A 16,151-nucleotide genomic window follows, 5' to 3' on the forward strand; every position below is an offset into this window, starting at 1 on the left:
TGAAGAAATGAATGAATGAATGAGATGATGCAAAAGAATACTGATTAAACGAGAAAAAGTAGACAAAACTCTGTTAGAAAAGGTTTAGTCATAACTGATCTCATAGTTGACTATCATTATGGAATAACTAATCTCTTGATGTTTCTTCCTGACCTAAAATTCTCTGTCCTTTTAAAAAACATTTTAGCTATTTCATGTATAAATCACCTCCTTCTAATGTGCAATCTTGCCTTGATTAAGGATAGGTAAACTAGTTCAATTCTAAGAATAAATTAGACTCTAACTTTTAACGGTAGTATTTATAAAGGGTTGAAAAAGGGTCTATTTTTTTGCAGGGAATCATTATTTCACTGTATATCAGCAACGCTTAATTTGTCTTGCAGACACTAATGCTGAAATACTACAGCAACACATTTTTCTTGAATCAAAAAAAAATCTGCAAAAAAGCCCAAGCATCTTGAAAGAAAGGTTGTTCTAGTTCAAATTTCTTAAGAGGTACAAGGCTTGAAAAATAACATATTTATCAATTTTCTTATCTTTCATGAAATAGCTATTTATGTTTAAGGTTAGTCCCATAAGAATAAGGGGCTTACATAAAAAAAATAATATGTGCTCATACCACTAATATTAGTGTTTAGAGCATTTATCATGTGCTAATTACTCATATTTCTTAATCATATATATATATATACATATAACAGGGCAATACTCTGCTGCACTCTGCACAGGTTTTATCCACAATATAAGGTCATCAGAAGAACTTCATCACTTCTGAGAAAAACAACAGAAGTTTCTACTGAGGTGAGGTTTAATCATGCAGGAACTTTTAAAGAAAATAACATATTTTGAGCTCATGGGGTTACATACTTATTTGTTATATGTGTCATTTTATCTCTTGCACATCATCTCTATGGAGTGTTGAGACTTGCCCAAATGTTTGGTGACCCTCCCATTAAGAGGAATTTCATCTTTTCTCATTTTTAAGCAAATCATGCCAAAAGCTTCTTCCCCTTTTGCAGCTATGAAGCAGGACAGAAAGGAACAATGCTAATGCTCTTGGACACCTGTATACTGATGGATAACTTAGAAACAGTATTTTATACTTTTAAAATCATTTATAAAAGGACAATGTTAAACTGTGAAAGATAATGTCAGTCAGTAGGACTACTCAACTAATAGATAGTATTGAAACTGTAACAATACTGACTTTATTTAAGTAACAATCCTTTCCACTGTTGTGGCGATCTGAAAATCACAGACAGGTGACAGTGTAATTTAAATTAGGATCATCATTATGGTTCATAATTGCAGAAGAAATTTAACAGCAAATAAATGGTGAAGCCAAAACTGATTTATAGCCTTACCCTCCTGTCATGGTCCTCATGCTTCCAGCTCTGGCTGTCAACTCCATCTCATCAAGTTCTCTTGCACATAATTGTTTCTTGTCCTTTCTACCTGTTTTGTGTAATGACTCACTACAGATCCATATGATGTTATTCTTGCTGTCCTGAGACCTAAGAGTCTGCTTAGGGACTTAGGAGTACCCTTTATTACTGCTCTCTGCTGTTTCTCCTCCTGATTCCAGATGCTGTCTCCCTCCACTGCCATCCTGCCCTTGGAAAACTTATAATTTCTCAAGGCAGAGGAAAAGAAAAAAAATGTTAATAGGTAGTTTGACTTCTTTTAACATGATAAGCATTTGTGAAAACAAAACTGGGGAAAAAATAGTAAGCGGCCCAAATTTTAAGACACAAATGCACAAAATAAAATAACTCTACAGAATATAATATTAATATCCAATGTAAAAAATATCATGTCAGAATCTGACCCATAATCTTGACATCTTTGACAAAACAGGAAAAAAAAGGAACAGTGAAATTTATACAGAATACAACACTGGTCTTCTTGTCGCAAATTTCTAATTTCTAATAGTTCAAGAAAGAGAAGAAAACCTCTTCTGCTATGATGTACATTCTATTTTCCAGTTAAATGCAGAGATGAAACGGGGCTCATTTCTCCTCCCTGATGTGCAGGTTCACAAGTATGTACAAACGAATATCTTTAGTACTCAATTTCTCTCCTTGTCAGGAAACTAAGTTCACTATTAAAGGCACTTGAAACTCACCTAATCAACAAACATGATGGTTAATTAATTAATCAAGGTGTATTTGTTGTATGTCTCATGTGTACAATTAATTCAGTCACATAGCTTCTCAGTGTGTCCTCTGCTGGGCATCCCAGCTCTGTAGAATGGGTGAAAATTGTCCCTTTACACTCTTTGAAACTCGCAGTGGATGAATAACAGATTCTTTTATCCATTATCTCACCCAGATCCTGCTACCTCCACATAACAAAGACCTTCCAGAAGTCAATTCCCAATTTAGCTTCTGATTGTCAGCTGAATGTTAATATAAACGATAAACCATTGTTGCAATGCTCAGGAAATTTTCTGAAGTCAGTCAGGGTTCTGTAAAGTTCCCAGAAAGTAGAAATACTGATTATGATGAAGCCCAAAGCTTTCATAGTTTAATTTCATTTTTCAGAACTCTTAATATTTCCGATTTGCAACTCTTTTGTTTTAACTTGAAAAGCAACAAGAAAAAATATGAATGTAGGCAAATCTTAGTGATCTGAATGTATGACAACTTCATGGGAATTACAAAAATTTTTCTCCATAGCCATCAAAGACAAGCCATCCATTTTATTCTCATAGATGAGCATTTTAATTTGTTTCAAAACTCATACATGTCTCATATAACTAATGTAAAGCATAAAAAGATCTATATTCCTCAAAGAGGGACAGAACTGAAAACATTGACCCAAATCAGAAGGCTTTCAAAAAAGTGATAAGTACAAAAAGTGATAAATACCCCAAAGGGTGACCAAACAAGTTCTTTGTAATTTTATGCCTGAAATCTGGCTGATCTGAGATTAATCTGTACAGACACCGCATAGTGGACACTTGAGTAAATTCTTTCAACACTTGCACTTTCTCTTGCTCCTGTAAACTCTGTTCTGTATTTCCCATGTACTTTTTCTCTATACATGATATTATTCAATGACTAACAAAATAGAAACCAGGTTTGTCACATGTCATCTTTAACTACATATGCTTCCCTAAAGCATCTTACTATACAAAACTATAGTATTCATATTCTTCCCTCTGGGAGAGCTTCACAGACTAAACTCGTAACTGGTTTCTGTCACAAACTCTTCAGATGGTGCATGAAATAAACAGCAAGTAGGACACAGACTTCGACATACAATTACGTTGTATACAATTCTCCTTGATTCTCTACAGATGTGGCTAAACCATTGAATACAATTTAGAGAAAAAATCCAATGATTTTCCATTTACAACAACTGAGAAGCCAGTCTGTGAAATTCAGATTATTGTCACATTAGCATGGTTTGCTAGAGGTTTTCAGAAACCACATAAAGCTCTTTAATATGTTAATTTTACATTAGATGTTATTAATTGCCATATGAGATGCTACACCTACTATCTAGTGTGCTGCAGATCTCCAATACTTCAGTGCTTATGTTCGCCTGAAACAAGACAACAGAGATACAGATTTCTCTCTGCAAAATATTTGCACATAGAAGGAAGAAGAAAAGGAAATGGAAGGTGCAGAGCCCTCTTTCGCACTGGGTGACTACCTCTTAATTATAGGCTTCAGCTGACTGATGAACATTTCAGAGTGAACCCGTTTGTTAATTCTCTTGTTTTGTGTTCTTGGTTTATACCTTCAGACATATTTGAGTAGATACTGGTAACAAGTCTGCATCTGTTTGATGTAAAAAACCTTTACCTGTTGTGGTGACAAAATGCAGGAAAACCAACTGCCATTCCATGCATATACATTTTTTTAAATAATTTTTTAAAAAATTAATAAATGCTAGGATGGGGAGAATGGTTTTCTTGTTTTATGCTGAACTATTCCTAAAACTAAGATTCAGAAACATGCTGTGAAGGTGAACTAAATAATATCTCAGAAATCTTTGGACCTTAGACTGTAGGCAATACAAACCGAAATCATTCACATTTTTTCCTATCTTGCTCCCCATTAGCAATTCATGCAGCTGTAATATATTAATGTAACACATAGTCTTGAAACATACATTATCTTCATATTTAGTATGTTTCAGAATGAGAAAGGTGCATCGAATAGCTTTTATTTAGCTTCTCGTGCCCACATACATATACCTCTCTGTTCACATAATAATATGGTCTTTCATAAACTGCCACATGGAGCTGAGGTAACGTGAAGATTGAATCTTCTTTTAGCCTCCAAAGGATCCACATGAGGTTAGAACAAGGTGATCTCTTAGAGTCACAGGTAAAACAACACAAAGAAAGATTAGAAAAACGAAATGCAGTCACAAATTGCTGGAAACTGGGAACTGCAATGTGAGAAATTTCCATAAAGGAAGGGAATCCAGGTGAATAATGAAGACAGTTCTGTAGAATCTGAACAGATTTTAAAAAGTTTGCCTCCACTTCCTTAATAGTATTGCTGGTGGGAGAGGGATGCAGGTTTTAGAAAACACAGTAACTATTGTCTGAAAACACTTCAAAAGAGGGGAATACTATGAGAAATGAGGAGTATTTCAAATGAAGAATATTCAAGGTAAAACATAAGGGCTGACAAACTGGAACACTCTCCTACACAGAGAAGATTCCTTTTCTGCACTTAGTATTCAAGACACTGAAACATTGCATACAATTTTTCTTGGGATATGAGTATTTTCATTTAGATGTATCCAGTTTAATAAACCAATATTGTACCTACAGATGTATTTAGGGGATTATATCAATTAAGACAGTTCCTGAATATCAGTGAGTTTTAAATTCTCGGTTGTTTTTTTTTTTTTTTTAATTGGAGGGAGTGGTGGGAATAATACTGATTACAGGCATCAGAAATGGTTCTATCAATTTTCAAGAAACTTTAAGTTAACTTACTACTCAGTAACTACTTGGCCAGAAGCGAAACTTCTACATTCTCCCTAGGATGCCTGTGTGGTTTGATACTTGTATCATGTTTCCACCTAGGGATTCTTTTAATTAGGGTTTTCTACAAAGGGCTGAAAGAGAAAAACATTTCAACTTAACAGTATATCTCTTTTATGAAACAACCAGAAACATTACTATAACTTTCCAATTTCCAGTCAAGTACATTGGTATATGCTGCCTAATGAGGTGATATGCATTCTTGCTATTGCTATTAACCACTGTAATAACATCAACATCCATAGTGAAGTTAGAGAAGTCACTATCCTTGAGGGATGCAGAAGTGCTACTTTAATAAAAACTACCACTTTCTGCAGTTGATTTATCAAGCAGAAAATAATTCACAATAGACGAAAGACAGTATAGTTCAAGGAAAAAGTTAATAGCTCTATAAGTAAGAAAGTGGCCACAGTTAAGAGCAATTACAGAATCAGCTTTGTAACCCCTCTCTGCAATGTTTCTTTTGCAAGACTAGGCAAAAAGACAAGAAAATAAGAACCATGCTTTGCATTTCAGACACAGATGCACTGTGTTTTTGTAGAATTACTGGTCAGTTTTGGTTAGGGTTTTTGGTTTGGTTTTTTTTTTTTTTTTTGGTGGTGGCGGTTTTTTGGGTTTTTTTGTTTGTTTGTTTTTGGGGGGTTGTTTTTGTTTTGGTTTTAGTTTTGGTTTTGGTTTTTTGAGTCTTTTTTTGTTTGTTTGTTTTTTTGTTTGTTTGCTTGTTTGTTTTTTTTTTTCCCCCCCTTCGTAATGACTTCTAATATTGAGTTCGTTCATTGGATTGTTTTTAAGAACTTAGCTGATGGAGGTTTACCTTAGAGTTCATAGGAGCTTACAGCCTTTTTAATGAGTGGTAATGGTAAATGCAGTTAAAACTGCTCAACTCTGCTGCTGCTCATGTTTCTCATTCTACCTTTATCTGTATTGAATTTCAGTCAATCTTGGAAGATCTCTCTGTTGTATTTCTTTATGGTTGATCTTTCCCATTTTTTTTCTTCTCAGTAGCTTAGTATAATTAATGCTATTTGTCACCTAGTTGATGATATTTAATAGTAAAATAATGAAGCAGAATCTTTAGGACAATAAGGCATGTGGGTGTTGAAAGTTAGACAGACAACAAACATGAATGAGCACCTCTCTCAAAATAAGGTCCAGAAGATACTTGAGAAGTAACTGACATGCTAATTCACGCTCAAGTTTATCAGTATATCTTCAGCTTCACTACCTATTGATTTACAATTAGCTGATAAATATCCTTAAAAACCAGAGTTACCAAGCTCAAGATTAATATAAAAAGATGCAGAATTATCTTTATTTTGTCCTTACCACATCTTATGGATTGAATTGGTGCATCACCTCTGGGTCTTTTTTGTTTGTTTGTTTGTCTGTTTTTTTTAAATAGAAACTAAGTATTTGGGCATTTTATTTACTTTTGATATAAAGATTGCCAGAGGTTAAAAGCTCATGCATACAGAGTATGGTGTATGTTAAAGATGCAACTACAGAAAAGGCAAGTTGTACCACACCAACTTCATGGTGGGTCAGCCTCGACCAGCTTCTGCTGCTCTCTCACTCCTCTTTGTTAAGAGAACAGGGGGAAAAAATGAGATGAAGAAAAGTTCATAGGTTGAGATAAAGACAGGGAGACCACTGGCTAATTAGTATAAGACATTTAGCACAAGAAGATTGAATTTAATTTCTTGGAAATTAAAATAGATGTTGAAAAAAAAATACAAAAAATTAAAACACCTTCTCCCCACACCCTACTCTTTCCCAAGTTCGCCTTCACTCCGGATTGGTCCATCTTTTCTCCCCTAGCGGCACAGAGGGATGAGGAATGAGGGGCTGCAGTCAGCCCACAGCAGCTCCTCTCTGCCGTTCCTTCCTCCTCACACTCTTCCCCGCTCCAGCGTGGGTCCTTCCTGTGGCCTGCAGGGAAACACCAGCCCCACTGGGGTCCCTACTGGAGTCGCAGGGCCATCCCTGCCGGGGTATCTTCTCCACTTCTCTCCTCCTCCCTCTCTGCCCTCGGAGCTCGCAGGGCTGTTCCTCACCCGGTTCCCCTCCCTCAGCCCTGGCTGCCGGGCAGCGTTTTGCCCTCCCTTGCCCAGGCTTTCCCCAGGGCTCTCTCCCGCCCGCCCGTGGCTGAGGGGCTCAGCCGTGCCCTGCGCTGGGGCCGCTGGAGCCGGCAATAGTCCAGATGGGGCAGCCCCACACAGGGCCCAACACGGCACAGCCCCTTGCCAACATTTCGACTCATAAAACTAATTCATGACCAAAATGATCAACTGAATAGAGGAAGGAATAAGGCCAGATAGGAGCAAGGGTGGATTTTCCCCTCAAACAATTACTGCTAAACCACTTAAGTGAGAAATGGCAGTTCCACATAAAATGCTGGTTTCATCAATGTTGTCGTTCAGTATAAAGATGTAAAAGCCACAGAACCGAGCTGCTGCTGTGTGAAAATCATAAAATTATAGGAAGTTAAGAATAAAAAAATAAAAAAAAAGGTCAAGATTTGTTCAGTTTTTCAGTCCATAACAATTTCAAGGAAGATTAGATCACCTTGACAAAATTATCTTGAACCGATAATTTAAATAACTGTCTCCACATAGAGAACTGATGTTTTGCAATATAGAACTGACAGACTCTATAAAGCTTCCTTGTGAAAACAGTTATTACTTTTACATATTAAATCCAATGTAATTGTTTTGACATAAAAGAGCAAGTTTCTTCTTGGTGTAAATTTATGTTGACTTAAATGAAGTTTAAAAAGGTAAACACTTCATCCTCTGTCTTTTGACTAGGACTGAACTTCAATATGTTCATACTTTTCTGTTTGTTTGGTTGGTCTGTCAAGTCAAAATGCCCTTATCAGTGCTATGCTTCAGGAAACCTGATATAGCTGAACACACTGGAAGAAAGTCAGATTTGTCAGGCTGATGAAAGCACTCTCTTCCCTCAACTTTGAATTTCCCCTAAATAACCTTTTAATGTTTAGAGATTCCACTTAAACCCCCTCCCCCAAACCACAACATAGTGGTCCACAGCATTTTATGACTTGTAGAATTCAAGTAGTGTGCCCTCAACCTCTTAACATGAAACCAAACAACATTTGTTGAATGAAGGTTGAATGGAGTCAGCAAAGAGGAACTGTCTGTGTCAACAGAACTCAAGATAAAGCCAGTGCACATGTATGCATTTTTATTTTGAAAAGCTTTTGGGTTGGCAACAGTTTTGAGTTAGCTTTTTGTAAAAAATACGGTAGAAAATGAGTCGGCTAACATGATATAGGACCATATAATACTGTGCTCTAGTGATATCAAGTATATTGTTTAGGTTGTTACTGTTACTACATTTTCACTAGATATAGAGGAAAATTATTTTATATAAATACATTATTTGTGAAAATAGCAACCTAAAAGGTAGAAAGTGTTACTCGAGATGTTGCTTTTGCTGCTTATACCACTTGTCTATCTTCTTACAGAGGCATGAAAATGGCAAACAGGCCATGTACAAAATCTTCAGACTATATCATCTACCTTTTCCTTTTAATTTTTTCTATTATAAAATACAACTCTTTTTTAATCAGAAAAAAACTTGGAACTATTTTGCTTATGTTTAAAATGCTGAAACATCTGATGTGCTTTATGTAAACCTCTATCATTGAATAAAAGCATTTTAATTCTAAAACTCCACTTTTATTTCTTCCTTGGCACTTATTCTAAAATATACATAATTTCCCCTTACTGTAATTAAATCAGTTAATGTTAAATTCTCTTAATATGATCGAGGAAGATTAGATTAACTGTCCTGTATTAGAACTAACTTCTTTTAATCACGTCACATATTACTTTGAAAAATGATTTCGAATGGCAAATCTGTTATGCCGTATTTATGTTTTCAAGAATAAAATAATAAATTAACAGAATTACTATCTTGTAAATCCAATGTAAGAACTGGGATTACTTTCCTAATCTAACTTTCAACAAAGCATTTCAAGACATATTAAAAGCTCTTACTTTCCTCTTCCCCTTCCCTTTCCTGAATTCACACTCATTTCCAACTGTTCCATACCTCCTTATCTCCTGCATCAACACAAATCTGAAACTGTTTTTGAACTACAGATAAAAATGTAAGAACTAAGAAAAGTGTCACTCGCAAAATTTTGGAAGAAAAATGCATTTGAAAACCAACACAGATCTGAATACCAGAACAATCATTCTTCTTTACCCTTCAGAGGACATCTGAAAGTGGATTAAGAGGTATACATTTTGTATTTCAGAGATCCAAAGGGTCCACAGAGAAATTGTCAGTCTTGTGCATTATATTTTTCTGCTATTCCCTCTTAATAGCATGACTCACTCAGCCTCAAATTCACACTGATCTTCCTTTTATCACTGCTTATTGACTTCTCTCTCCAAAGAAAAAAGCACAGCGAATGTGTAGTTATGACTTGCTTCCAGTGCAACTGACCTTCAAGAAATATCCTTTCAAGAAGGAGCAGACCTTCTGCAGAGAGAGGTGTGAAGGTTCTAAATGAAGAATAGACTGAAACATATAGTGTTTCACTTCTTTCTAAAATTCTTTGTTATTTTTATCATATCCTAAGACATGAGTTATCTAACCTAGAAGCACGCAGAAAGTTCAAGAGAAAGGTAAACTATATCAACCATGACAACTGAGAAATGTTAAAGTTTGCAGTCCCACAGTCTAAGTTTTTCTAGATTTCTTCAGGAGAATCTTCATTCCTCTGAGCTGGTGCATTAGGTACCCAATTCCTCACCAGGTCATGGTGCATTCACTAACCCTGCCCCTTTCTGCATTCACAACTATTTTTTTAATTGGAAAAATTTACATCAGAGACATGCAAAAGACAAAAGGTCTCATGTAGCTCAAAGCTCAGTTCTGTGCATTCAAGTTACTTATTTTACACAAGGATATTTTATCTCGTTTATTCAAATTTCCACAGATTCAGCATTGCACACCCTCATGCAGATAAACACACGCATGCTTGCTATTGTAGATGAATAGTCGTTCTGAACTAACATAGCTAGATACTACTGATTATTGGGAAACCAAATAATTCATATTTTCAAGACATACTCCCCAGATAATTCATAGTTTTGGAAAAAGAAGTCACTGTGGTGTTAAATTCTTTAAAGATATCTTTTTAAATACAAAACCATTTTTTTGAGTTCTTTCTTCAGGGAAACATACCCTGAAACATTGAAACCTTACCCCAAGTGCAACAGCAGTGAACCATTTCAATAAACCGAGAACCACAGAAAATACTTATCATCTACAAAAGTATAATTTCTTGTTTCTACAATAACCTCATTTTTCCAGGATGTGTGTTTTGCCATACATAAAACCCTTCTGCATATGGCTAATATGGATTAATTTTATATTAATTTTTCCAATCTCCAAATGACATTTTCTTAGAGAAAAGAAATAATGTCTGAGGAATGGGTATATGCTTGATATTAAAATATAATGGTGATTTGTTGTCCTGACGCTTGCTGTGTAACAGATGATGGCAGCGAATTAATCCATCCTCTTGACAATCATTTCATGGCAAGAATAAGAAACCTTACCATTTTCATTGCAGGCCTACCCTATTCTTGTCCTCAGTGTGCATTTCCATGACAATGACTGTGATCATTATAACAGCATTGTACATAATGACTCTGCTTTCTGTGATGTTACTCCCAAATTGAGTGTGAAAAATGTGAAAGGACAGATCTCAAATGGCAAAACTCTCACCAGTGAAGCAGAGTAGTCTACAGAATTAATAATTGACAGAATTGATACCATGCTGCCACCGAACAGAAGCCTGGAATTAAAGGGCACTACATTCTTTTATAAATGGAGAGACTTTGCACAAAAATCACTTGTCAAATTAAAGGTACATAGAATGAGACCTTGATGGGGTGTGTACAATTAATTGCAACATTAGTAAAACATCTATTTTTCAAAATGAAAAGGAGCTCGTGCATAATGACCATTACAGAAATTTTGCTAATTACTAATATTATGACAGCCTCACCGTTTTTTTTCTTAATATAAATATATGCCTGAGCTAATATGATTGATCTTTGCTGTAAATCAGGTCATCAGAATCATCACAACAAATGGAAAATAGAGTACAGTTGTTTTTAAGTTCCACAAAGGTTTCGCAAAGATAAGCTTGCTAATGTTGTAAAGTACTTAGAGCAGAAAATTGTAAGCATCAGAGGGAATTCTTTGAGGAAGAGGGAGGAAAAATCTCTCAGTACAGAAGAAGGAATGTCCTCAAACAAGGCATACAGTCACATTTTGACCACAAAGGACTGAAAGAAACTCTATTGATTGATCTCTGTAAATGTAGCATTAATAGAGCGGTCAGAGGATGAAATGAAATACATAATGCTATCATAAGAACATAAAATTGAAAGGGATCATGCTTTAGTTCACTGAATCCAGACCTCTGTTCTGGCATGAAATCATGTCTATAAATACTTTCATAAAGACAAGCACACTTAACTTTGAAACCCCTTCAGCTTTTTTTTTTTTTTTTTAATTCTTCCTATTAGTAGACTCTTTCAGAATCTGAATTATTCTTGTTCCCATATAAAGTAAAATTTCATCAACTTAAATAGCTTTTCTCTTTTCATTGTGGTTTCTTCTGAGGTGTATTATAATGTGCCCTCTCTATTTGGGAATAATTAAACAAACATATTCTCCACTACCATCTTAGCCATAGTATTTAATTTTCTCTGTATAGCTTCATATATAAATCCATTTTTCTCGAACAAAATTAGCCAGTACAGTAAATAGGTTAACATTATTTTGCACAATGTCTTCAATACTACTTTATCCCTGTTTTTTTATTATCTCAGCTTTTGCAGCTTAGTATCATACTTACCTTCTTTCAAGTATGACATTAGAGGCAATGTTTTATCTGGTAACCAGACCCTTCTCTTTCTCTGTCATTTACAATAAACCACTAGTGTATAACATAAATTCATTATATTGTTTTGTAAGAGCCTTATAACCTTGTAGACCTGAGGTTTACTCTATATTTCTATATCCAAATCATATTCATGATATCTAGCTCTCTCCAGACAATGTTTTATTCTCCTGCATAGCGTTACATCAGCAAGATGTTTGCAACATGTTTCTTCTACTCCAAAATCATTTATGAAAATGTTATCAGAGATAACTCCTTGTTCCCTCACCTATTTTAAAAGCTTCTCTTTCAATGCAAATCATTAGCTCCATTTAGAAAGGTCTTTTCTCAGTTTACATTTCCTGCACATATTTCAACAATTTTTGGTGTGCTGAAATACTTGGTGTTTTACTAAGGCTGGTGTAACTGAATAAATACTTTTTTTTTTGTCTTTGTGTTAACAGTAGTTTAAACACAGTTGCTTCACTTGTTATTTTTATTTCAGATGACACTGTTCAAATTTGAAAGCCCTCACTAACAGCCATCTGTGATTCAGAAGCTACTAGTTTCCTTGGATGTTTTTCTTACTCTACAATGTAATTTCAGGATTCCCCATTAGAAGGCAAACTAAAAAGAAGTAGTTCCTTTACCATGTCCACCTTTCTTTATGCCTCATATTAAATGTCTTTCTCCATTTCTATTAAGGAAATTAAGACTTATTTAGATTATGTAATAAAAAAAATCTATCATAATGCTGCAAGACAGAATTCAGGGGGAGAAAATACTCCTTCTGTCATACACCATACCTTAAAGCTACACAGAGAGTTTTGCATTATTTTAATGCAAATTTAAAACCCAAGCTATACAGACAACATTACACAACGAGACTTCAGTTGGCCAGGTTTCAGTTCAACTACATCAGCCTGATCTTTTTGTCTGAAGCTCACTCTATACATGAAAACATAAATGCAGGGCTTGTTCTCAAAGACTTCTGAGGAACTCTAACAAGTAACACACCTTGTGCCTCTTTTTATGAAGGAAGTCACAGAGAATTTCCTTTTGGAGGAGACTTTTTCTACCCTACAGTCAGAGTGGAATGAACACCCTATGGAGCCTAGACTGCATTTGTAATGTTCTTTTAAGCAGAACTGAATATAATTCTGAAATAGTCTGGAAAAGCCTTTAGCTATGACCCCATGCATTGGGGGATCTGGAAACTGAGGTAACAGCCTCAACGGCACTCACTTTGTGTTTAGCTGAGCTCAGAAGAAAAGCTGTTTTATCATATTTTATTATCCTCACCCTATATACTTTTGTAATTTTTTTTCTTTATAATAAACACAGTATACAACTGGCAAGTTCAACGTGAATGTATGTACCAATCTAAGAGGTACATCCTCCTTTAAAAAAAGAGGTGCCATCTAGAGTTTTCCTCTATCAATGCCACAGTTCAGAAAATGGGAAAAAAAACAAACCAAAACCAAAAAAAAGACAATGACCTTACCTTTCCTACATACTGAGGATCTGGTCCCATATGTTCTTCTAAAACAAAGAACTGATTCCACACCCATCCACGCTTGGGACGATGATGCACTTCTGTTTCGCCTTCTATGTGTTTGGTTTGATTTCTAGTCACCTTGATGGAGCCATGGTGAGCAGCTCCATAAGACCTCTGCACAAAACAGAGACAAACTAGGACTGGGCAGATACAAGATGTAATTCTCATTGTAGGACAAGCTTCCTGTTCAAGGTTTTCTTTCTCTTGTCTTTTTCAGCTGTAATCCTTTAATAAATTCCCGAGACAGAAGGTGAAGCCTGGTTCAGAAATACAGTCCAAATTGGGGTTTTCCTCTTGTTCATTGTTTAGCTGCCCATTTGGGAAAGCTCAAATTATATTTACATTATGAAAAGCTGACTGGAAAAATTGATATTTCTTCCGAGGTCTTCACAATAGAGTTCCACAGCCGGCCATTTTCTATCTAATAGAAAAAAAAAGAAAGCCACTTACTCATCACTAAAACCAGTCATTTTTAGGTTTCTGACCTACACTCAAAGCTGTACTAACCAGTCAGTCAAAGACTGTAATTGGAATTAAAATTTCTTTTCAATCCTTCCTGTAAAAGTTTTTCCTGATTGTTTATGTTAAAATACCTCTAAGACTTAGCACGGCTCCTTCAAGCTATGAAAACACTCACATCATTAAAACCTGGATGATTCAGGACAATTCCTTTGGCCTTTACATGCAAATGATTGACATGGTCTGGCAGTAAAACAAAATCTCTTCTAAAGAGTCATTAGGCAGTGATTGGTAAATCGTTTCACATGGGGTTTTGATGTTCCACATGCCACACAGATACTCAACTTGACGAAAAATACCTAGTCTATAACAGGTTTTGAAAGAAGGCCTCCAAAATGGGATTTGAGGATTCTGAGTCAATACTAGGGTATATTGACAGGAACTTTCAATCAACATGTTTATTTTTACACCTTGTGCTTTACATAAATTTCAACCAACATCACACTAGACCTTCATAAAATTATGTCATACTGACAGAAAATTCATATACTGTTGTTTAGATGATCAGTATTATTCCCAGTGACAATATTCATTCAGCCTCAAAAAAGGAAAATGTAACGTTTTATACTACAGTAGTAAAATATAAATATGCATGTGGAAGTTGATGTAGTACTTAAAGCAAAGTACCTTGAAAGGAGTAAAATAATTCTTCAAACTTAGAGAAACAGTTACCTTAAGGTAACCATTTGTTCAGCTACCTCAAGATATCAATCAGTCGGCCAGGAGTCTGAAAACATGCAAACAAATCTATGAAAAGTGGAATCTTCCGATACTAACTTTGTTGAGGTATCTTAAAGTCATTACAAGCTACGTAAACAGAAACACAATGAAACTAAATTTGTTTCTAAGTTTCATGGGAACCCAACAGAATAAATTCATGATTTCTAAAGAAGAAACAAACTAGAAATTAGAAATCAGTTGGAAAAATACTGCAGTGGAAGGAAATTTATTAGCTGCATTTTGGTTGCAGATTTTTTGACCTTATGCTTCTTTCAAGTCCATATTAATAACAGAAGCCTGGAACTTTTAGCTAAGAACAGTTTTTCATCAGAATAATGGAAGAATACTGTTGCACACTAGAAATAACCAGAAAGCACATATTTTCCACTGCTAATATTCAGTTCAGGACAGTGGGTTTTGCTGAACTAAAGGAAGAACTCCAGTCTCTTGTGGTTGTGTGGCAGCTCAAAAAGAAACTCTGTACAACTGAGGAAAGAAATTTGTAGACATTTAGTATTTCCCTGCTACTTATTTCCATAACAATGTAATCTCCCCTCAACCCCTATGAAGACCAAGATACTGTTGTCTTAAAATCCTCACATTCCATCTCAGAACAGATTCATACAACACGAGGAATATTATCTCCTTTAAGTACAAACGTGATTTAATAGGATTTTTTTTTACAGTTAAATTTTGTATGAAATCTAAGTTATACCAGTGACAGAATCCAGCCATTCTGGGGCTCACATTTGTTTCTTGCTATGTACTCTTCTTTCTCGATTTCCTTGCCTTTCTCCATTCTTTCCTGATTCTTGCCAGAAATCAGTTTTTGCCTTGAGGCATGCAATTTCCTTCTGTAGATTTCTATATTTACAGATGAATTATTTAAATATATCAATCACTTTTATACTTCAGACATACATTAAAATTAAGAAGTACCTCAAAAAATGTAAGGGCTGTAGTTTTATCCATTCAAGTATTATTTTTCTTCCCTTAGTTTCCATCTTGAGAAAAGACTGGGAGCCATTAATAAGACTATAAATAGTGCATAATAAGTTAAAAATGCTATATAAAGTGCATTGAAATTTCTCAGAATGACACATTTAAAATGTATTTGAAATCATTGCTGCTAAACTTTCTTTTATAAAAGCTATGGAAATGGTTGTGATGGAAAATCCTTGCCTTATAAAAAAGTATAAATGAGTGCAGAAATAACAACAAATCAAGATTTACTATACAGAACTTTATTTCTCCCCCCTCTCAGAAATCATCCATAGGAAAAAAAAACAAAAACAAAAACAAAACAAAACAAAACAAAACAAAACAAAAAAAAAAAAGAGGAAAAAAAGCAGGAAAATATCAAGGGCTTCTTCATCTCAAAAAATATCTGTTCTTCTTAGCATTAGCATTAA

General features: G+C 35.1%; 1 protein-coding gene across 5 annotated transcripts in view; it reads right to left on the reverse strand.

Annotated features, from left to right (window-relative positions):
* CDH18 (cadherin 18) overlaps positions 1–16,151 on the reverse strand; it is a 233,620-nt gene that overhangs the window by 145,354 nt on the left and 72,115 nt on the right. For all 5 annotated transcript variants that reach the window (XM_029965024.1, XM_018085831.2, XM_029965023.1 and 2 more), the window contains one exon: positions 13,447–13,921. In XM_029965024.1, coding sequence (XP_029820884.1) covers positions 13,447–13,668 — 222 coding nt within the window. In that variant the 5' untranslated portion in view covers positions 13,669–13,921. The remainder of the gene's footprint in view (positions 1–13,446; positions 13,922–16,151) is intronic.

Source organism: Manacus vitellinus, unplaced genomic scaffold (genome assembly GCF_001715985.3).
Source record: "Manacus vitellinus isolate BGI_N305 unplaced genomic scaffold, ASM171598v3 scaffold_89_pilon, whole genome shotgun sequence".
NCBI classification, from domain to species: Eukaryota; Metazoa; Chordata; class Aves; order Passeriformes; family Pipridae; genus Manacus; species Manacus vitellinus.